Source organism: Juglans microcarpa x Juglans regia, chromosome 3D (assembly GCF_004785595.1).
Source record: "Juglans microcarpa x Juglans regia isolate MS1-56 chromosome 3D, Jm3101_v1.0, whole genome shotgun sequence".
Classification (NCBI taxonomy): domain Eukaryota; kingdom Viridiplantae; phylum Streptophyta; class Magnoliopsida; order Fagales; family Juglandaceae; genus Juglans; species Juglans microcarpa x Juglans regia.
This window is the reverse complement of record NC_054598.1, coordinates 31,899,254-31,924,214: the sequence shown is the minus strand read 5'-3', so window position 1 is coordinate 31,924,214 and position 24,961 is coordinate 31,899,254. Positions and strand designations below refer to the sequence as shown.

The 24,961-nt window shown below is 32.8% G+C and overlaps 2 protein-coding genes across 2 annotated transcripts; both read left to right on the top strand.

Moving 5' to 3' along the window:
• Positions 1–287: 287 nt before the first annotated feature.
• On the top strand, positions 288–15,171 carry LOC121256587 (origin of replication complex subunit 3). The gene is made up of 17 exons (XM_041157431.1): positions 288–465; positions 779–997; positions 1,267–1,441; positions 2,265–2,434; positions 2,527–2,657; positions 3,678–3,951; positions 4,058–4,135; positions 5,756–5,823; positions 5,930–6,020; positions 6,338–6,552; positions 8,100–8,169; positions 9,202–9,284; positions 10,074–10,163; positions 11,875–11,950; positions 12,777–12,904; positions 13,839–14,015; positions 14,719–15,171. The coding sequence occupies exons 1-17, from the start codon at positions 394–396 to the stop codon at positions 14,822–14,824; spliced, it is 2,223 nt and encodes a 740-aa protein (XP_041013365.1). The 5' UTR covers positions 288–393; the 3' UTR covers positions 14,825–15,171.
• Positions 15,172–22,943: 7,772 nt separating this feature from the next.
• LOC121255639 (protein CDI-like) lies at positions 22,944–24,744 on the top strand. Its single transcript, XM_041156056.1, has 2 exons — positions 22,944–23,195; positions 23,647–24,744. Exon 2 carries the CDS (start codon positions 23,652–23,654, stop codon positions 24,420–24,422), a length of 771 nt encoding a protein of 256 aa, XP_041011990.1. The 5' UTR covers positions 22,944–23,195; positions 23,647–23,651; the 3' UTR covers positions 24,423–24,744.
• Positions 24,745–24,961: the final 217 nt, after the last annotated feature.

Sequence of the window (24,961 nt, the reverse complement as noted above, 5' to 3'; positions counted from 1 at the left end):
TTGGATGGTTGGAAAACAGAATCTTGCTCCCTTGCATGAGATTAGTTTGTGAGTTTGCTATTCGTTGGTATATTATGGGTGTTTGGATGGTTGAATAGGTTATATATTATTTGCTTGTTTGTGCTTGATGGTCTATACTCTCCTATTCTTTGTTTATGATATGCTATTCTCAGTTTGTTCTCTGCTATTCATGTGTTTGTCAGTTTGTGCTTGATGGTCCATCGCGCGCGGGTCTGGGTCCTTTGGGATAGGTACCCTACCGCACAGCCCGTCCGATTCTAAAACCCGAAACTGCCAATTTACGAATTTAACCCAGTTTCTATTTCCCGCCAAAAAAGCAGAAGTATACCCTAGCGCGCGCGCGCGAGAGAGAGAGACAGAGTCTCTCACTGAATGGCGATCGCTTCTGCTGCTGCAGAGTCATTAACTCAAGGCACACCAGAGACCACCGAAAATGATCTCCAGGTACGCTCTCTCTGATCTAAGTTATTGTTTTCTGTCTCTGTTTGTTTTCCGGGAAAAGGAATGAAAGCAAAGGAATGGGAGATACTTAAAAAAAATTGTTTCTGTCAAGAAAGAATTCCCCGAACGAATCAAATTAAATCAATGAGATAAAATTGCGTTTCCGTTTCAATGAAAATGATATTTTCCTCGAGTTTCCTAATCATCCAAACCAGAAATCTCAATTTTTATTTTTATTTATTTTTATCTCACTTATCCCAAGCAAATGCAGCACTAATCCAGTTTCCTTTAAATGCATTAATATTCTCTGTTACAGCCATTCTTTGTTTTCCACAAAGCATCGTCCCGAAAATCTGATAAAAAACCAACTGGAACTGGGAAAACCCGAAGGCGGATTGATCTATCTCCGTCATCACCTAATAAGACAGAGAAATCAGAACCCGATAAGGCTGGAGAACGGGATGAGCATTGCAACGAGCACTTGCGTACTGAAGCTTTTGAGCTTGTTTGGTCAAAAATCAACTCGACCATCAAGGTTTATTTCACTATTTTATATCTCCTGTCTTTAATCTTCATTTTAGAGTGTTTTAGAAGATGGGATCGAAGACATCAGAATAAAACACTGGTTTTGAAAATCGAAGAATTATAGTTCAGTGTGCTTTGATATTCCATATTATTTGGGTTTGTTGGATTAATCTGTAGTCATCATTAAGTATGAAGCAACATAGATGTAAGGTGTCAAACTTTGATTTAATTTCCTTCATTTTCTCAGTGATCAAATAGAATATTGACCAATTTTTGCAGGAAATTTTGAGGGGTATCAATACTAATGTATTTAACGAAATACATCAGTGGGTTTTGGAGTCCTTCAATGCTATCCAGTCATTTGGAACACCTGGTTTCATCGAAGCAACTCGGTCTTTTCCCATTGTAACTGATGCGACTTCTAAACTACTGTTCACTGGCATGGTTCTGACCAGTAAGTTATTGTCTATTCCAATGTTTCACAGTAAAGTATGGTGGGTGAAAATGGTTGTACTCGTACATATCAGTATACACTCTCGATCTGTCCCACTTTTGGATGTATTTTAATTAGATGATTGACTGGGAGGAACTCATACCTGCATTCTGATTTAAACCTACATTTGCATTCATTTTATGGTTTGAACCGAACCAGACTGGTATATATATATATTTTTAATTTTTTATATTATATTATATATATTATATGCTAAATTGCTAATTAATATAATATGAAATTTTAATTTTATTATTCATATCTATTAATCTTATAACACAATATTAATCTTATATATTTTAATATAACATTTGATATAATATAAAATTAATCTTATAATTTTTAATATAACATTTGATATAACATATGAATTTTAATCTTAAACCATAAAATTAATATAATATGAAATTTTAATCTTAAACACGAACATTAATATTAAGCTATTTATATAAATTTACTTTTGAGGAGAACAAGCATTAGAGGAACCAGCTCTCAAGTCTCAATTTATGTAGTGCCACGTGTAAACGGTAAACCAGATAGGACTGGACCGAAACCGGAAAAATCGAAAGTTCCGGTCTCGGTGATGAATCGGGTTGTATTGGTTCTTAAATTTCCAAAACCGGTGTATATCGGTTCGGTTCCAAAATTTGTCCAAAACTGTACCAAACTGGACTGGTTAGACTCCCTAGATTATTTTTGGATCTTCTCTGCCCTGTTGTTGTGCTATGCTGCTAACGTTTCCTAGATCCTCTGTCTAATATGTAGATTGATCATTGATTGACAGGGAATATGGAGTTTGTTGATGATCTACTAACATTTGAAGACCTTGGCCTTTTTTTGAGATCTAATGGATGCCATGTGGCTAACCTTTCGTCCCTGGACTTCTCAGCCAAGAGTGGGATTGGTGGCTGCCTCAGGGGTTTATTGAGACAGTTCTTAAAGGCTACTTTTTATGTAAGTACTTAAAATATACATTTCTTTAATTAGAGTTTAGTTTTCAATTGAATTAATATTTAAAATTCGTGTTGAAATGCTGATTTAAGCAGGAAGCTGATATATCCATCTTGGCATCATGGTATAGAGAACAAGAAAACCATAATACCCCAGTGGTTGTGATTATAGATGATATGGAACGATGTTGTGGGTCTGTATTATCTGACTTCATACTTATGTTGAGGTATTCTATCGCATCTTGCCACCACCTGAAATGCTTATATATATGTGTGTGTGAATGTGTTCATGCACATAGTTGTACATGTACATGTTTATATCAATAAATGTATGCACTTATGTGCTTGCATATTTATACATTTGTTTGTGTATACATAAATTCTTTCTGTGTACATTTGTGTATATGCATATATATCTAGAGACGCATAAATATGTATTCCTATAAATTACAAATATATGTCTTTATACATTTATATTATGTACACATGTTTGTGAGTACTATGGCTTAGTCTAATAAGTCAGAAAGTATGTTCATGTGCTCATCTTTGTTTTGCGCACCAGATTATGCTTTGGTTTTTAAAACTTGTCTATTGAAGGTCTCTTTCATATCATACTTGTATCCAGCATATGAATTTATGGTCGATCTTTTTAAGTATGTGCAATTGAGGCATATGCTAAATTTACAGGAACCATGAGGTGGCTATTTTTAGATAAGGTGGCTAACAATCTCAGTAGCTGTGCTTGATAAAAAGTTGGTAAATGTAATTTCGTTTTTGGAAGATGTTTAATTGCAAGCCCTTATGGATCATGAAATTTTCACCATGAAAATGATGTTCCAGCAAGCTATTTAGATAGAAATTGCTACACTCAGTTCTGATAAGCATTTGATATTTCAAATAATGCAAAATAGATTCATTATGCAGTACAAGTTAGTTTGCTCCTTGATCAATGGCACAGAAGTTGTGCTACCAATAATTATTTAGAGTGAACACTTGGCTTATTTATAATAGTGCTATCTGCTTTCTAGCAGAGTGTGCTAAATATAAAGCCAATCTAAGAGCTTGGATAAATTGACCCTTTTGGAAGCTCATCCTTATTTTGAAATTTATTATTTTCTCCTTGATGATCTTGGTGTAGTCATGCATTTTCTATGCCTAGTATTTTTGACTAATGTGAAACTCCAGACACATACTATGTCATTTATTTTGCAATAACTGCTTGCAACTTACTTCTTTACGTCTATCAGTGAATGGGTTGTAAAGATTCCAATCATTTTATTAATGGGAGTTGCCACAACACTGAATGCTCCAAGAAACCTTCTTCCATCAAATGTGCTGCAGCACTTGTGCCCCTCTAAGTTCATATTGGGATCACCAGCTGAGAGAATGGATGCAGTTGTTGAGGCAGTACTTGTGAAACAGTGTTCTGGGTTTAGTGTTGGTCACAAGGTGGCTGTTTTCTTGAAAAACTACTTCTTAAACCAGGATGGAACACTGACATCTTTTATTAGAGCTTTGAAGGTTGGTAATGCATGTTGGTTATTGTAGTTCTCACTGTCTCTTGCCTTGATGAACTATCAGCACGACTAGCTCTTGCTGATTTCATGTTTTAAAAAACATTTTTCAGATAGCATGTGCCCAGCATTTCTCCATGGAGCCTCTGAGCTTCATACTTGGTGGCTTGCTTGTTGAAGAAAAACAAAAGGTTAAATTTCTTCATCCCTTAGTAACTCTCAAATTTTTCCTTTGTTTAAACATGTTACTTAATCATTTTATATTTTAGTTCAATACTTCATAATAAACCCTAATAATTGCTCACTGTCTAATTGTACATGTTGCTTTTGTTTATAGGCATATATTAATACACTGGCATTATTTTTAGGCCTTACTATCTGTTCTTGATTATCTGAAGGCTTCAGCATATATTATCAGCTTGGTCTGCTTGCTGGAGGCCAATGTGCGTTCATTTGATTTGGGGACAATTGCCCCCTATCCAATTTCAGAAAACCAGTGATTTGATTAAAAATTGTACCAGATTACTAGTTTGGTATTTTACTTCCCATAAGTGGAAAGCTTCCCTTTGATTATCTATTTAGTACTTAGATTCTTTCCTACAAGTCAATTTTTTGTCAGTAATTTGATGTTTGGAAGTACCACTAAATTACCTTTAAAATAAGAGAATTGCTTGGTCTAAAGAGATAATTACAAGAAGGAAATTTGCAAACAAATTCTATTGTGGTTACATCACATCTACTTTTCAATAAGAAGAGCTTTATAGTCAGACATATCATATCAAGTCATGTCAATTTGCAAATTATTTTTTGAAATTTTCTTTGTAAAATTAGCATTTCCTTTAAATAATATGCATGCATGACTACCGACATATTTAATCAAGTGGTAATTCTTTTTTGTTTTTGGGTGGGGCCTTGGGAACCTGTGATTGGACTATTGTTCTTGTACAGATTGAAGTAATGCTGGATACCAGGCCTCAGTTGGGATATTTTTAGATGATAAAGCAAAATTATTTATAGTTGGGAGTTGTCTTCACTTTCTGTCTGATGATTAAGCAAAAAGTGGTCCTTTTTTTCCTGTTAAATTAAAACAGAAATCAGGCAAGAGTAGAAGGTTAATACAATCGTCTACTTATAAAAAAAAAAGGTTAAATAAAAATTTGGTTAACCTTTGATACAGTTACTTTGTGTCTTAGACGGGTTCTTTAGCCTAATGTCCCCATTTAATTCCCCTTCTTTCCAACCCCAAAAGGAAAAAAATGCCTGTCCCAAAATTTATATCAGGGTATTAATGTTGACTATGGATTTCAATTTGAAACCGTAATTTATATATGAAAACAAATATTGATTATATTACAATCAGCTGGCCTGCTGAAGATTTTTGCTGGGATACTGGCTCTGCCTCTTTGCTTGTCATGTATATGCAATGTATGCATGGTCACCTATGTTCAGGCACAAAACAGGATGCTACCTCGATTTTTCCCTGTTTTCCTCCTTCGAAAATTCTTAAAGCAGATGTGATATGATTAGATTTGCTTCTTTGTTCTGGGAAAGGCCATGTTATTTCCCCAAGAATTTTAGTGCTTGCACATTTTACACCTGTGAGTGCAAGTGAGCTGTCTTGCATGTTTAAAGTTTTGGTGGGGGAAACATTAACGACACTGAAAAATGAAACTCCCAACGGAAAATCATTTGATTTTTCTAATGCTTATGATTTTTGAAATAACCTACACCCTTGATGAGATATTAAGATTGGACTCATTGATTTTTGTTTACATCATCTAAACATTGTTTGGAAATGGAATGGGTTTCAGGGTGAGAAAAGGGGTTTACAGCCAGAGGTAGAATTGAAGTATACTTCTCAGCTTTCGTCTTATGCAAGGTAAGTAGAATATTTTCTGATTATATATTATCTGCTTTTATCTGAGTACCAAAAACTCCAAAAGATGATGATAGGACACTCATATGTGCTGAAAATATTTCACTAGGAATCAAATGGCTGAACAGAATGGTAAAAGTTTGGTTCATGGTTTCTCAGAATTGAGGAGACTGCACAAGTGCTGGAGCACGGTCGTCTTGGTGAGTTTTCAGAACCGTTTTTGTTTTTGTTTTTCTCTTCACATGCTGATATAAATTATCAAGGCGCCATTCCTTGGCATGCCCATTTTTTATATTTTTTTATAAGTATACAAATATCCTGTAATGAGAATTTACCTATAATGAAATTTTTGATTAATTAATGAATTAATTTTTTTGTGACACACTAGTTTTGGAACATCTTGGTTTCTTATTATTGGTTGTTTAAATGAGTATATGTTAGTAATATCTAGGCTACGTTGATGTGTCATGTAATGGAACTAGTGTTTCTGTTTGTTAACAATTACTGTACCTTGCAGTGCCTGTATGAAGCAGGGAAGTGTAATAAAATCCGACTGCTAGACCTATTATGTGAGGCGCTTAATCCAGATTTGTACACCTCTAGGGCTTCCAATAATCATGTGGTACTAGAGAAGGATGTTGGAGTACCCATGGCTACTGATCGTTCTATACGTCGAAAGTATTCTACCTTGCGAAAGGGTGGTTTTATCGGTCAGATAGTACGCAAAGTGAGGTGGGTAACATGTATTTCCAATTTAGAGGGCCAGTACGTGCTTCTACTGTCATAGGTTCTTGTTAATAGCTGAGGGTTTCCGAAGGGGGAACATAACTGCAACATTTTGCCTATCTTCTCTATACATATTTCTGGGAAACTGAAATTTTTCCTTTTATGGTTTTTGAGGGAAAATAAGGGGAAGTATCATTTCATTTGGTGTCTCTTTCGGTTGATAAATATTTGTCTGCTCAACTAATTGTTGAAGTTAACAAGAAGCAAGCTAGGATGAAAGCTTTAGTTTATATCTTCACATAATTTAGATTGGCTGCAATAGCAAACTGATTGAAATATTCTTTGCGTCTTTATAGATGATTAATTAATACCTCTATTATCTTATAGTTACTTTTATCTCTCATATTTGTCTAGAGTATAACAGCTCACTGGATGCATAAGCTTATTAATTTCACCAGACAAGAAGAAAGTGGTGATTCTTCGTGTAGTTAGTCTTTTCACCGATTTACTACATGCTCACAATTCTCAAATGATTGGCAAATGCGTAATTGTTTAGGGAAGAAAGAAACGCAAGGGATACGGCAGATGATACATACTAGATAGAACACAAATAATTAGTTGAGATCAGTCATAGCATGACAGGCATCCATATACTGGACCAGAGATTGCATTTCATCTTATTCTTTCATCACAAGTCCTGCCCCATAAATTGTCTTTCCACCCATGTTGTGAGGGTTTTTGTCAAGTGAGTGCCATTTTGCCTTTATTAATGGATTGCTAACCACTATATGGCCTTTCATTATTCCTGGTAGGGCAGAATTTCTGCAACTTTGTGACCTCCATGGCAATACTGAAACCTATGTTAGCCTCTCTCCTCATCGTGAATAATTATCGAGAAGTGATCAGTATCCTTTTTCCTCCTTGAGATCTCAGGATCTCAGCGTATACAATGCTTCGTCCCGAACCCATATAACAACTGCTAAGTTCTGATCTGAATTTGAATTGAACTTCATGTATACATTTTATTGTGAACTTAATCATATTTTTTTTTATAAATAATTGTGAACTTAATCATATCATATATATATATAATCCTTCATGATCATTCATCCTCTATCCTAATATTTTCGCCTCTAGAATTTGTCACGATTACTGGATTTTTTGAATGCAATAAATAGTTGCTAGTTTGGATGTGTATTCGAAGATTGTGGAAGTTAGTAAGCAGTGAAAGTTGTTAATCCTGGTTCTAGATCTTGCTTCGCTATCTTTAACATAATGAAATAAAGATATCTCATTTTGGCCTGTGCACCCCGGGATTAGTTGGGATTCTTGTTCTCGGGCACCCAGTGCCAATAAAAAAAAAAACCTTATTTGATAACTACATCCTCAAAGTGAATCAAGCTCTAAAATTTAAGCATAAGCTCAATCAGTTATTGTCTGCAAATTTATAATTGTAGTAATTAGCCACTTAAATATTTTACCTTTCTTTATAGGTATTCATAATCAAATTCTTTTTGCTTCATATTGCAATTCTGAACTTGGATTTTGATCAGGGATCTCCCGGCACTGATGCTCTACCAATTGCTGAAGAGTTGGGAAAAAACTACTGTTGATGTTCTTGAGGTATGCTTTTACTTTTGACAAAATTGAGATGTCTTAGGGATTTACTTGGAAGACTAATCAGTGTGGTTACTTCTAAGTAACAATTTCCATCTACAATTAAGTCCATTTTCTTTGAAGGTTTTTTTATATTTGGTTCTAAACTATGTTGCATGTAGCAAACAATTTCTCTCTGCAATTAAAGATCAATTTTATCCACGGTTAAACCATTTTCCTTTATTTCTATAGTGGAACTAGAATTCTTCTTGGTTGCTGCCATGTATTTGCATGTCCTTAAGCTACTTCCATGGCGTTCTTCTGGGAAGGGCTTTTCTTTGACATGCTTTTAATAGCTATTTAGAGCAGGGCATATATTTCACCCTTATTTTCCTTGGGAGGTTTGAGAAGCAACTCCTATCTGCTCCGCTCCCCCCCCCCTGCCCCGGTCTTGCATTGAGCCCATATCAACCATGACTTCAATAAACTCCATTAATTCCCTGGTTCACCCAGGTTTGAACCCCAAACCTTTCCTTCTCCAACTGTACACTCATTTATTCTCCATCTACTTTATCTTGCTGTAAACAGCTGCAAAATTTTTAAAATTACTAAAATAGAAAGTAGTTACAAAAAAAGTAGACTTGTAAAAACATAAGAAAGGTTCATAAAATGCTTGGAAAACTTCTTTGTTTCTATTATAAGATTCTCAGTAAAATATATATCTTGAATATAAGATTCTCAGCAAAATATGTTTCATGTCGGCGTTTGGCGTATGTCAAACTGAAGGTGTCTTGTGCCTGAATATTAATGTAAGGTGGTGAAATATATTGTTAATTATTTATGGTCCTTATCATTTTAAAGGACTCAACACTCTAGATGACTTTTACTTTTTGCTGTAATCAATGCTTGGCTTTATAATCAACCAGTCTTATGTTTGCTGCTTGTATTTCTGCCCGTTGCTGTATTGCTTTTATAAATTTTGATCCTTATGATACAAAACTAATTGGTTACCGATTAGATGATCAAGCTAATTGCTATAAAATAATATGCTTGTGATAGATCCATGAAAAAGTGAAGGACTTGCAGTCTTTGTTAAGATTTGAGGATGGCAAGTTGAAACCAAATGTTGATGACATATCCAAGTAATATTCTATTCAATCCTTTTGTCTTCTCTAACTCCATATTTATACCACGTATAAATTATTCTATTTGCAATTAAGTGTGAACTGCTTACCATATTTGTGAAGCATGTTATTTTATAAGATTTTGCAAGATCTTTACATGTAGTAAAAACTTTAGATAATGAGATTTGGATCGTTATGATATTTGAAGCTTAAAATAATAGGTGTGAACTCACGGGAGTACAAGTAACTGCCATTGAGGTTATCTATTAGAAGGGGATTGAGAATAATGGTGTTAGTATAGAACTCACGGGAGTACAGGTAATACTTTTTATGATGATACGATAGAAGTTGGACTTGCCAAATGTTAATACATTACCACTTTGAGACTACTTGACATGTTCTTGGACCCATGTAGGCCACTGAGATTATTTTGTGGTTGACCCATATGAGCTCCCAGGTAGCCCTAGCATAAACCAAGAAAAGGATCAAAATATTCTGTCTTTCAAAAATACTTCTTGAAGAAACTGTGGATTCGATGCGGACAAGAGGTCTCCTTCTTGATCTTTCTTATCTCATATGTAAAGATCTTAGGGATAGCCATTTTGTCGTTATAAGATGTATAAATGCACATCAAAATGCTGGTTGGGGTCTATATGGCTAATGGTCTTATGCCAATTTTTATTCTTTTAGTATTCATCATATTAATTTCCCCCTTTTCATGTTTGAAAATGTTTGTATAAATTGTATATGCATGCATGCATTAAACTTAGATTCTTGAGGCTCCTTTTGACAGTGTTGACTTGACAGGAAACATTCATCTCGGAGTCCTTTAAATATGGAGAAGGAATCAAAAGAAGTAAATGAGAAAGCTGCTGCGTTAATAGATTGCTTGGTTAGGTAAGGATATTTGTGCTGTATCTTTTCATTCTTGCTTAGACGAGGGTGGGATCCCATCACAACCTTCCTTTACAAGATCCAGGGTATTACATAAAATTTGTAATATGTATTTTTACTCTTATAATAGAATCTGAGGTAGTGTGTTTCAGCCATGTCAAAAATTTATATTCTACTTTGAGCTAAGGGAAGTAGGGGTGGCAATATATGACACGACCTGCGAACCCAACATGAACACGACATGAAATTAGTGGGTTTGGGTTTGATATAAATGAGTTTGGGTCAAAACAGGTTGACCTGTTAAAACACGATTAATAAACGGGTCAACCCACTTAACCCGAAATTAAACCTCAATAACTCATTCAAATTTTATTTCAAAATTACTATTTTATTATTGTTGAGGTGTAATATTGGTATTTTTCTCAATATTCTTATGTTTTTACTGTTGAGATTATAATTCTCAACCTATGCTCATATTTGTTATTGTTGGGTTTGTAATAGTGGTTTCACTATAGATTAAAATTCATTAAAAATATTGATATTTTTTGTTAGTAGATAGTTTTATTTTTTTAGATAGTGTCTACTAATAAATATAGATTTGAACTTTTATGTGAAATTATGTTAATTAGGTCAAATGGGTTATGCAGGTTAGTATAACCTATTTACATGAAATGGATTGAAATGAGTTTTGTTATGTTGACCAATTTCTAATTAATTATTAAACGGGTCAAAATGGGTGACACAATACGACACGTTATTTAAATGAGTCGTGTTAGGGTTTGAAGGTCTGACCCATTTAGCTTAACGGGTCATATTCGGGTTGACCTATATAGTCAAATGTCCATGACTTGACACGACTCACGAACATGAATTGCCACCCTAAAAGGGAAGTACAGTTTCATTAGTGTAGTTATTATGTTTGTAGAGGTGAACATAATATACTTTTACTAAAGGATATGAACATATAATCAGATTTTATGGGGATATGGGAATCCTTTTTGATATATTGTTATAAACTACCGTCTTGAATGATGATCCTTCCGTAATTATTAAATAATTTTGATGGTTTTTTGCCATGTATGTAACGTTGCTTAGATAACAAACACTGTAATTTGACATAAATTAGGAATTTTTTTTCCCTTAAATAAAACCTGGTTTAGCTAGAAAATACGCACATAAACTACTAAAATCAAACAAATGTTCATCATTTCCATGCTTAGAAACTACATCCATTGGGTGACCAATATTGTGTTGCTGCTTTCTATATGCTCTTCCAATGGTTTGTCATCAGATAAAACTTATTTATTTATTTTAAGTATCTGTGCTCAATCTCATGGCTGTAGTTTTAGGTCAATGGATTTGTTGCAAATGAGAGTGGGTCGGCCTAGGATTGACAGTTTTTGCTGGTTCCTTATGCTGTTTTATGGTTTTTTTTTTTAACTGCAAATGGAAGTTGAATGGCCACAAAATGTGTAGGGGCTTCTTTTTCCATTTTTATATCCTCAAACCGGTGTAATTAACATGCTGATTTGCACGGATGTTATTTATAGTATGGAGATATAAAATGTGAATTTTCCGTCTATATGGTAATGAACCGGAAGAATAATTGAGGCACTGTACATCTATCTGTTCCATCAATGAATTTACTATAGCACACAGCTACGGAAAAGAGTTCTGACCTCTATTTTTTTTGTTCTATTTTTCTTTGAAACAGGGATTATTTGAGACCCATTGAGTGCATACCTTTGCATGAAATCTTCTGCTTTAAGAATGTTGAGAAACTTCAATTGGTAAGCAATTTTAGGATGACTTTGACAAATAAACTCATACAACCTTTTCCACTTTCGGACAAGCGAAAATATTCCATCACAATTGTTGCTATAGATGCTTCACTGAATTAGACTAAAATCCACGAAGCAAGACCATTGTTATCCATATTCTGAAGAAACTGGATTCTATGCTCCAGCAACTGGAGGAACTCTGGAACTTTTTTGTGCACTCTTTATGCTTTGGTTTTCTGCTTTAGTGATTAATGGAGCTTCTGCTCATGATTTTCTGTTGTCGTTTTCTGTTTCTTAGAATGTATTTAGGTGTAACCCCTAGGGGTTGGCTCAAGTGGTAAAGACCTTGGTCTTGGTGGTATGCTCCCTCTAGATCTAAGGTTCGATTCCTCTTGGGTGCAAACAATTTCTAAGGGTCATCGGACTGGGGTAACTTCCATTTGAATTACCTGGGGTGCACTTGCGGGAAATTTCTTGCCGAGGGCCTGTCCGATTAGTTGGACTTTGTTCTCGGACACCCAGTGCCAATTAAAAAAAAAAAGAATGTATTTAGGCGTTTTCTTTTGTATACTTCCTGTGTACATGGGCTTTGCCTATTTCATTCACTTCTAATAAAATTATTTCTTACTTATAACCTATAAAAAAATAAAATAAAATAAAATAATTTCTTATTAAAAAAAAAAAAAAGCAATAGGCAATACATTTATTAAAATCTCCTATACATGTCTTGATACTTATACTGTGTGAAGAGCATGCCTTTTCTTCTAAAATTCTGGAGTATTAAGTTTATATTATTATAGTCTCTTTGTATTTTGAAACTTCTCGCTTATCTTAGGCTTTAATTGGAGATCCAAGAAGAAGGATTCAAGTTGACCTTTTGGAGTTCCACAAAATTCTGCAGTGTGGTTGCTGTAGCAAGAGTGGCAATGTCCTATTGCCATCTATGCATGATACCTCAATTATGTAAGTATATTGTTTTTGGAACATAGAAAAGGGATATCAGTTTTCATTTACTGTTGTACCATCATGAAAGTGTTTGCTATTACTTGACATTCTGGTATTCATACCTATGTATTTATTATGTGTATGTACATGTTCAATATTTGAAAACATTAGTAATTATAAGATGTTTTCACTAGCATAACAGATTCTTGACTTTTTTTTTATCGGTAAACAAAATTTTATTGATTATAAGAATAGGCAAGAGACCAAGTATACAGGACATATACAAGAGCATCACCTATGCGTGCTAGTTTAGTGATTCTCAACCAATTCATTTGTCATTCAATAAGATCAGTTGTAAAGGAGGATATTTTATCTGCGATGAACTTCATAATTACCATAATCAGTTGATTCTAGCTGGTACAGGATCCCCATAATCACTAATGGCTTTTTTGACTAATTCGTTGCAGCATGTCCCCCTTCTCTCTCTCTCTCTCTCTCTCTCTCTCTTATGCCCGCACACTCAAATCAATCTGAATCATTGCTCTCTTAAGATCTTTCATTTCTCATTATGCTGTGGGAACTTGGATGAGGTTTTGAGGGTGTCTAGCTTAAAATATTTTATTCTTTCTTTTTTCTTTTTAATAATCATGAACTTCTTATAAGGAACCTCCACTCCCCCACAAATTATAAAAAAAAAAGTACTATGCTTTCTTTCTCAAGCGCGGAACAAGGTGGAGGCTTAAGTCCTAGGAAAACTAGTTTACTGTTACCCTCATTTACACGTTGTGGTCCTTGTGTGTTTCCCCTTTAAAATCCTCATCTGGAAATAAAGGGTCTCACTTTGACCAAAACACAGGCTCTGAACTTACACTTCCATATTGTTTGTTACTTCTTTTGAAGCTGAAAATTTGCACTGCTTGATGGATTTAGTTTTTGCTTCTCTGTTGTTTAGGTATACCCTAGCTCAGGAGCATGGTGATCTCATCAATCTTCATGATTGGTTCCAATCTTTCAAAACTGTTGTTCTTCATCCAAGTTCAAAAGGGAAACACAAGTCAAAACAATCCCCAAATCCAAAGAAAAGGAAGTGTACGCATGATTCTGAAAACAAGGGTGAAGCATCAATTCAGTATCCTATTGGTTTTTCGTTCCTAGTGCATTATAATCGACTTAGTCGTATAGTTTGCAGTCCTGTAGGGCATAGATGTTTATAGAAGCGGCATTGGTAGCATATTATGGTAATCTTTACACGTTATAACTTTAAGTCACGTGAGCATATTAAGAATTTAAACTAATATTTGCAATTTTCTGTTCTACATGTGCTCTCGTTGCACTTCAAAAAGGGCTCTCCCGTGTTCAACTTAGATCTTTTTCCAGCACCTCAATGTTTATCTTCAAAATCATCAGAGCCCAGAAATTGTGTAATTATAATATTCACTTCTACAGAAAGTTTAGTGTTACATGAACAAGGCTATGTTAATAAGGGCTATTTAATTTCTTTTTCTTTTGTTCTTTGTACTTTATTGGATCTATGAAGAACAACTGAGTAGTTCTTCAAGTTTTAACCAAGTTGTGTTATTGATTTTAACCCTACCACTGTATTTTGGAAAACCTCTACCATGTTAGACAAGTCGGTTGTTTGCCCCGCATGACTTCAGGATTGCTGTTCCAGATTCAAAAGAGTCCCGCACAAAATATTTCTAGCTCACTCTAAAACACTAGTTGGGTTTCATTTGTAAGGCTCGCACATGGCCTGTATCTATCAAGGATTGTTTTCCCCCCTCCCCTTGGTCAGGTAATCCATGTGAAAATCCTTAACCCTGTTTCCCAAGAGCAAGATTTTGCAGGGCAGTTACAGAGCTGCAGATAACTGGACTCCTTCGGATGCCTAGCAGAAGACGCCCCGATTGTGTGCAGAGAGTGGCCTTTGGACTCTAACCATTGGAGCCATTGAAGAAGCTTAGTCGGCATCATTTTGATCTGCTTTATGTAAAGGTAATTTTATCTTACATTTGTCATGTTATACTGTTATGTAATTATGCCAAGGCGTAACATGTCAAGAATATGATTCTTACGAAATGCTGAGAAGGTGTCCTAGTAGCACTTGGGATCCTGCATCATGATCTCACTGACACCCAAACAGATTGCACAAGTCAAACCTTTTTTTTTAGCGCACAAGTCGAATTGAAATCAACTGGATATGTTATAACCCGTCAAAAGCTGTTTCCTTGTAAGATTTACTGTGACGTAATTTATAAAAGAAAAAAAAGAAAGATTTAGTGATATTAGAATTCCTTCCTTTTTCTTTCTTCCCAAGAGTTTGAAACCGACCTCTAAAGTGATATTAGAATTCTTTAAACTAAAGTTATAAGTTATTCAATATAAAAGTTATTACAATCCCTCTAAATGGGGGCATTAATGTTAGTGAAGTTGAATCAATTACGTACTGGTGTGTTGGTACTATAGTTGTTGGTTTCTTTCTTGTGGTTGCTTGCTTTATACCCCTAAAGAACAAAAATCTCGAAAAGCATATGCCTTCCTAGTGGAGGAGAAGCCATTTCGACTTATGTCGGGTCATGTCATGTGTAGCTGATGCTTATTATTACGCTAAGCTAAGCAATATTTTGATTTATTTTTTTAATTGAAGCTTTTGAGGCGAGACTGTTATAAGCAATATCATTCGTCAGACTAATGATGCTTGATAGCTCTTGGGTGGATTATCGATGGAATAGTATTTGGTAAGGAAAACACTATCCCACAGAATATATCCATCGAAATTTTTTATCGAAAGTTTTTTTAATTTTAATTTTTTACTTAATTATTAAATAAGTGAAATAAGTGTTTTTAAATGAATATGTGATTTTTTTATTTTTAAAAAATATTTAAAAAATTTTAAAAAATAGTAAAAGATTTCTACTGAAATCTTTTATAGACGTAGCAATTTTTATTTGGTAATATCATTTATGCTAAATCCACCGAAAGTTGGGTCCTGAACTTTTTTTTTTTTTTTTTTTTAACTTAGTGATTAAAGATGTGTTTTTAATGATATTATGAATTTTTTATTTTTTTAAAAAATATTTATGATAATTAAAAAAATATATGAAAAAAAAGAAAATAAAAGTAAAAAAAAAAATAAAATGCACTGTTCAGACACTTTTTCGGAGCATTCCTTCAGTATAGAAGGTCTCTTGGTAATACACACGCAAACACGCGCGACACACGGCGCCACACGCACATGCACATGTCTATTCATTCATGAAAAACCACGCCCATACACAAACCAAAACGGTCACACTTTTCATGCATCTATCCATGAAAAGACAGGTCCAAAAGGAGGTTTGTTTTTTTCGGACAATGATAAGTTTATTATTTCTTATTATTATTTGACGATTTTTTTTAAATTTTTTTACTTAATTATTAAAAAAGTGATTATTATTAAAATTATATTTTTTAATTTTTTCTTAATAATTAAAAATATTAAAAAAATACTTAAAAAGAAAATAAATAAAAATTTTAAATACACTATAGAATAGTAAATAGATAATAGAACGTAATAAGCTTATTATTATTTTTTCGCCCATGGATTATCACTCGTTTTTCATTTTTACATCTGAATTTTAAAGAATTTCAATTTGCATCTTAGAATATAAAAGAATCTTATTTTATACCTACTCAGATATAACCATTAAGATCGACTCACATAGCCAGTTTTTCGTTCATCTTGGGGTATAAATATTTTATTTATTTATTTATTTTTATTTTGAGGGATCTTGGGGTATAAATTGAAGGTTCTTTTAGTTTAAGGTGCAAATTGAAAGAAAAAATTATATGGTAGTTTGCGGATGGAAATGGTAATTATCTTTTTCTATCTAAGATATTTTGGTCTTCATGAATATTTTCTGTTATGTGAGTGAAAAACATGTTTAGTATCTTGAGTGATTAATGCATAATGTTTTCAGCCGAAATAGGAAGAACAACATTGTCTAGTTGGGGTGGGGAGAGGCGAAATTGAAAGTCGACCCTGTTGAGCATACATGTGCATGGACGAAGATCTCGAGACCACGTGGGATTTTTTAAATCTTGGGCAGGTAGTGTCTCTTATAGCTTTTACAGGTTTGGTAATTCAAGCCCACAAGCTCCTATCATCACACTTTAAAAATTAAAAAAAAAAAAAAAAATCACAACGAAAAGAGAAAGGACCCAACAAGCTTGCCCCAGTCAACTAGAGATGTTTTCAAACCTTACCAATTGTAATGTCCCTTGCAATTCATGTATGTCTGTTTCTTTCTTTACTATTTATTTACTATTCTTTTTATATTTAATTATTTTTAAATTTTTTATTTTACTTAATAGTTAAAGAAGTAACTATTAGTAAAATTATATATATATTTTTAATTTTTTTAATGATTAAAGATGTTAAAAAAATACTTAAAATAAAATGATAAAAAGATAAATATACTAAGTAGTAAATTAATAGTAAAATGATAGTAATCCTATCGCTATCCTTCTCCCAATAATGAAACCTGGGAATCTAGGATTCGAAATATTTCAATCCAAAAACCAGACGAATGCTAAGTATATAATAATCAGCTTATCTTGTTTCGAAATAGAAATACTTTGGTTATAAAGAAATTTTATAAAAATAAATTTACAAAGAAATTTTAGATTGTAAAATTATTTTTATTATAAAATAGTTTTAACATATCATATGAGGTTATGTTAATTTATAAATTTATCTTATAAAATCTGTTTAGATAATTCCGCAGTTTCATCTAAGAGAAATGATTTATACAAAGTTTCAATAGACAAATTTCATGCAGACTCTTTGTAAAAAGAGAAAATATTTTAGCCACAAAAGGATTACATAAAAGTAAATTCATAAACTGACGTGACTTTATACAATATGTCATATTACAAAGTTATTTTTAGTATAAAGGAGATCTAATAGATCACGTGAAATCATGTCAATTTGTAAATTTAATTTGATATAATTTTTTTGTGTCTGTAATAATTCTCTTATAAAAAAAAATTCTACCATAAAAAAAATATAAAAAAACGTTTTCTTTTTCAGTGGGATACACAATTTTATAAAAATCTTGAGTAATGATATACCTATAATATTTTGTACAATATATTATACAATAATGTGTTAAATGAAGAATATTTTTATAAAATTATATTACTGTTATAAAATATTTTATAAAAATATCACTTATTTAATATATTATTATATAATATATTTTATAAAATATTATAAGTAAATCATTTTCCTTACCAAACTGATGTATTTGAGAATCATTTTTTGCGTGGGGGGCTCCGTGCGCTGTATGTACTTGGCCGTATGGGACGGACTTTTCAGAGCATCACGAGCCAATTGATCTTGACGTTGATGATGTAGACACGCCAACACCCGGCAACTTACGGTATCAATTAACTGTAAGGCAAAAAATTAAAAAAAAAAAAGCACAAAAGCGAATTCAGGTCTAAGTAAGGGCAGTAATACCCTATCACTATCCATTTATTATCATAAGACATTTCAAGTATTTTTTATTTTTTTATTATTTTTTTAAGTATTTTTTTAAAATTCTTAATCATTATAAAATTTAAAAAATATATAATTTTATTAATACATACTTTCTTAATCATTAAATAAAAATTTTAAAAAAATCAAATACAAAAAAAGTTATAAATAGATAGTAGTAAGGTAGTAACCCTATTATTATTCTCTAAATAAAAAGGAAACGTTAAACTATTGTTAAGTAATTTTATATATAATTGTGAAGTATATAAACGTCGTAAAATCTTTTTAAAAAGGAGTAAAATTTATTATTAAAAAAATTAATTTTTTTTATATATATCTCATATTTTATTATTTTTTTAAAACAATTACTTAACGATTATATAATTTATAGTTGTGAATATCTTTTTTCGACATTGTTTGGCTAGCATGAAAATACTCCAATAATTAGAATTTTTATAAAAAATAAAAAAAAACTAGAATGGACTTATACAAGACAGAGGGAGAGAGAGAGAGCGACAGAGGCAATAAAAAATTTGATGGGTGACAGGAGGAGGGGCAGGGTAACATGCGAACATGCAATGTCCTTTCTTTTTATAATAGAATATTTTTATACATCTTTTATTATTATTTAGATATATTTTTTTAATTTAAATTTAGATTAAAAATTTTAAAATATGATCTTCTTGTATAAACTAAAAAATAAATAAATTCAATCAATTAACGTAATCGTATAATTTAATTAAAAATAAATTTAATTTTATAAAAATTAACTAAAAAAGTAAAAAAATATCAATACACGATTATATTAGTTGATTGAATTTATATTTTTTTAAATTATATAAAAATGTTATTTTTTAAGATTTTTAATCTAAATTTAAAGAATAAAAAGATAAAAAATAACTAAATAGTAAAACAATGGTAAAGCAAGCGTAAGATTATCATTAACCTTTTGGTAATCCCAGATCCCCTCTTACGTTTGTGTTCATCCAACCGTTGAGTCCTTGCGCTGACGATGTTTCTAGAGAAAAGGAAAGAGTCTGTCCAAAGTAAGTATTCTTTTATGATGCTATTGTTGAATCTCAATTGACTTATAAGAGTAATTTTACTTTTAGGCCGGTCTAGATGCATACACCACACACTAACGATGATGTGGCAAACCGGTTTATTTGAAAACGGTCTAATACTTGAGAGAATTGAGTTCCCTCTCTGCTTTTTCCCCTCCTTGCCGAATCCTTCTCCCCCTCCCTCTACATGGTAACATTCTCAATTTCTCATAGACTTAAAACTTTAGAAGAAATGATAACAACAACAAAATTTAGATCTTGGAGACACTGCACAAGACTGCAATATCAGAAAGCAACAAATTTCAGTAAACTAGCAATATCAAGTCAAAAATGTCGATTTCTCTCTATTGAAGTTGTCTCAACTAAAGCTTCTCTCTTTTCTATTTTAGCAACACTATCATCGGAACTCTTTTTTCAGAGTTAATAGTTCTTACGTAACCCATCATCAACTCTATTGAAGTTGCTATCTAACCCATCATCTCTATTATCCCTTTTTCACTGATCAAGTTCTGCACTGCACTGCTCTTGTGCATTGCATTTGCATGTGTATTTGTGCTCATGCGACTCAGATTGACAAAGCATCACCTTTTTAATTTAATTTTTTTCACTCAACTCTATTTGTGCTCATGCGACTCAAGCATCAACTTTCTTCGACTCAGATTGTATAGAAATGTGAGTATTTTTTGTGTTTTACTGAAATTTTTTTTAGAGAGAGAGATTGCCCTAGAGAGAGAAGATGGGTATAAAAGAGGACCTTTATACCAGAGCAACATAACAACCTGTCGAATCTGAGTTTCTTTGGTCGATCGGAGTTGTCGGCGGTGAAAGGCTGTGGTAGACATATTGCAACATGAGCGGAGGGACGAATCGGGGAGGAGAAATTTGAATCAGTGATTTGGAAAAAATGTGGAAAACATGGGGAGTAGAGAAAACGAATCGTTTTACTATAAAAAATAAAATAAAATAAGCTAGCTCACTGGTGTGTGGTGTTGGAGACGGGCTTTAAGAGTAGAATTACTCGACTTATAATGATTAACGCAGAAGACCATAAAACAATAGCATCAAGACCAATAGCATATTCAACAATACCATCAAGACATTATACATGCATCATTCACACATGACTAGAATCTAAATGCAATGATCAAACGATACCCTCAACACATTTCATAATATAGTTCATAATAAATATTATAAAATAAAGATATTTTAATAAAACAATATTACTTTATAAAATAGTTTATAAAAATTTCTCTCCTTTCAAAATATTGTTGCCTAGATAAAGGAGTAAAATTTGGCTAAAACCACGTATTTTGCCCTTTGCCTATTCTATTTACGAGAGATTTCCATATTGAATAATCTATCTATTAATCAAAATAATAATAAAATATTATTAATTTAATAATAATAATATTTTTTCTTAATTTTTTTATATTTTACAATTATACTGACTGTTACTGTTTGCCAACTATATTTTTTTTTGCCAACCTAATAATATTTTGGAGGAGAGAGAAATAACTTATAAAATATTCAATAGATTGAGAACAATGACCCCTTAAATATGTAGATTTATTGCAGCTCATAAGGAAAAAAAATGCATTTACCTCTTTCAATATAGACAAATTAATAGATTTGTTAGCTAAATCTTGATTTACATTTATATTTACATTTGCCTATAACATTGCTAGTGCTGTAAATTGATATGCTTATGATTTGATTAATGCTACATGCAATCGTGGAGTGTGCAAGTGTCGTGCAGTTGTTTTGAAAATAGTGAGATCTACTATTAAAAAATTAATTAATTTTTTTTATGTGAATCTCATATTTATTTATTTTTTATAAAATAATTACGCGATTCTTTGATACTCACACTTGCTCATTTCTGTTATGATTTTTGAAATGCAATATAGGTTGGATTGGTTAGAGCACTTGGCAATGGCTAGTCTAGTCCAAAGTTTGGTTAGAATCTTAACTTTTGGTTATAGTATCAACTTTTAAGGGCTCGTTTGTTTTCAGAGATGAGATAAGATGTGATAAGATTAAAGTTAAAAAGTTGAATAAAATATTGTTAGAATATATTTTTTAATATTATTTTTGTTTTGAAATTTGAAAAAGTTGAATTGTTTATTTTATTTTGTGTGGAGATTTGAAAAAATTGTAATGATGAAGTGAGATGAGATGTGATTAGATGAGATGTTTCCTAAAAACAAACGAGGCCTTAATTAAGTGAGTTCACATTAGACTAGACATTATAAAGTCAAAATAATAATATAATATTATATATTTTATTTTTTAATAATATTTTTTATATAATGCAAATACACTTGATATATTTTAATAATATTTAAAAAAAAAATTATATAACAATTCTTGAAACCAACAAATTAATTTCTGCCGAACTTTACAAAAAGATTTAGCAGCACAAGCTATTAACATCTTGTTTCACGCAATACCCTTATATCACAATCAACATAAGCCGAGGAAAAAAAAAAACATAAGCCGGAAAATGAAAAAGCAATTGCAACATGAAAGCTGCTTGACATCATCTTTCAATACATCTTATAATTCTCTGTGTCCATGCTTATGCTGTCTTATCATCTACTAATTCTACTATTTCTTCTTGCCGGCACTTGACAATACTTAGTTGGCCACCATCCTTGTTAGCTGCAGTGGCTGCTTTGACCTCATTGCAGTGGTTAATAAACTTGCTCAGCTCCTGTTTCGATCAGCTACTAATTTACATGGTCACACTTTAATAGTTGATTAATCACATAAGGTGCTTTCTGGAATTGTGCTTACAACTGATTATTTCTTATTTATTAAAATAAAAATAACAATAAAAGAAAGCATAAAAGAAAGCAAAAATGCTAAGGATGATATTATAGAGTCATAGTGAGAGCTAATGTGTATATATATATATATATATATATTATATCAGTCATACTTCTGGTAGATATCTTTCAGAAGCTTTCATCAAAAGCAATCCTAAGACAATGACACAACGATATAATTAGTCAATATACTCATAATTAAAAATAAAAAGGAAGTATGAGAGACATTAATATAATTGAAAACTGAATTTAAATTACTATAAATAGATTCTTATGTCCACCCTCATTTCATAACCAAGTGACAGAAAATTGAGAGAACTAGTAGAAATAGCGTATTCAATGAAGATGTACAAGTTATCGGTCATTGTCAATACTCTTATGCAGTTCAATGTCGACACGTTTGAATCTATCAGTTACAGTGCAGGAGTACAACGGTGTCACCTAAAGTTAACAAGTAAATCTACTCTAACCGATTCTTGGGTCCCGATTGGTTTTTTTTATTTTTAATGTTGTCATAATTTTTTTAATAAAAAAATATTTAAGGGTATTAAAAAAAAGAAAAAAGAAAATTGCTCTTATCGGAACTCATCTCGTGCTAGGACTGCTCTGAAGTTAACACTGGAGCTTCCAATTTCGTCGGTGATTCTCCTATTCCTCCCTCTATATATACGGTTCGCATCCTCTTCGCGTCACTCCTCATTCCTCGCTTTTACATTCATCTCCCTCTCTCCCTCTCTCTCTCTCTCACTCTCTCTCTCTCTGCAATTTAAGACAAACAGATTAGGAGGGTAGGATTTTCTTGGACCAAGTTTTCCGAGAAAGCCCAAGAAAGTCGGAAAAGGAAACACACGCAGGATTGTTTTATCTTTAAGATCTGCATTTCCAATCTTTTGGTACTCTCTCTCTCTCTCTCTCTCAAAAAAAAAAAAAAAAAAAATTGCTTATATTTGGGTATCAATCTTTTTGAGGTTTTCCTTATTTTCCTACATTCTCTGCTAAAACGTTTGCTTAAGCACTCGTCTGGTTTTCTCCATCGTTGGCTTCGCTGAATAATTCCCTGACTTGATGTCCACTTATTCACTATTTTACACTGATTCGACTATTGAGTTTTGTGCAATCTCCATCAATTTTTTAAGCCCAATCAAGCAACAAAAGCGTAGGGTCCACATTTCCATTTCTTTTCTTTTCTTCCATTCTCGGAAACCAAACAAAGGTTTATGTTTCTTTGTTTTTGTTTTTTTTTTTTTGCTCTAATTTCCCAATATGTTTCTTGCTTCGTTGTTTTACCGAGCCTTTGAATTCTTTTGTTATTCTGAACAGTAAGGTAACATTTGTCATTTTCAGCTAAGATGAGTTCGAGTAATGGGAAGGTTCACTCAAAGACTTGTAATGGAGTAAATGCGAATAAACCCTTCAAGATCTTCGTGGGTTATGATTCACGCGAGGATATTGCCTACCAGGTCTGCCGCAACTCGATCTTGAAGCGGTCCTCGATTCCCGTTGAGATCATACCGATAATACAATCAGATCTGAGAAAAAGTGGTTTATATTGGCGCGAAAGAGGCCAAGTCGAGAGCACTGAGTTCTCCTTTACTCGGTTCTTGACACCATACCTAGCCAATTATGAGGGTTGGGCAGTGTTTGTGGACTGTGATTTTCTGTACTTGGCAGACGTTAAGGAATTGAGGGACATGGCCAATGACAGATATGCAATTATGTGTGTTCACCATGACTATACCCCAAAAGAATCCACGAAAATGGATGGTGCTGTGCAAACAGTGTATCCTAGGAAGAATTGGTCTTCCATGGTTCTTTACAATTGTGGACATCCCAAGAACCGGGTTTTGACCCCTGAGGTTGTGAATACACAAACGGGTGCTTTTCTTCATCGGTTTCAGTGGCTGGAGGATGATGATATTGGTTCCATACCATTTGTTTGGAATTTTCTTGAGGGCCATAACAAGGCCCTTGAGAATGATTCCACGACTTTTCCCAAGGCGATACATTATACTCGGGGAGGGCCATGGTTTGAGGCTTGGAAGAATTGTGAGTTTGCAGACCTTTGGGTAAATGAAATGGAGGAATACATGAAGGAAGCAAAGAAGAATATTGATGAGTAGGATGAACGAGCAGGTCGTGTTATTCATTTACATTATAGAATTGTTAGTAAAGTAGATGTTTTCATGCTGTATTCTTTATGTTGTATTTGTTATGTAAGTTCCATTGCTAATGATGATTTCATTGTGAGTAGAAGCATGGACATTACAGGCATATATGTAATGCTTCTGTGGTAGTTCTTTGTACTAGTTATTACATGGGTAGTGCAGGGAAGTATATGCCTTATATACGTTTGATTGTTTATTTGTTAAACTACCACATTCAGGTGTATTTGGGTTTGATTCATGGATTGGATGAATAATAAAACTAATGTAGTTGATGCTGCAGCCTGCAGGGATGCTTTGATCTGTTCATTTTATGCTGCTAGCTGTTTTTAAAAGCATTGTACGAAGAAAAATGTTATTCATCATCTTTTTAACTATTATCCTTTAATCATTTTATGACGTGGCATCAAATAATTGGCAGATAAGTGAAAACAGTGAATAGTTTTCTATCATTTAATTCCACTCAAGAGATGACTAAAAGGATAAAAAGCATTACT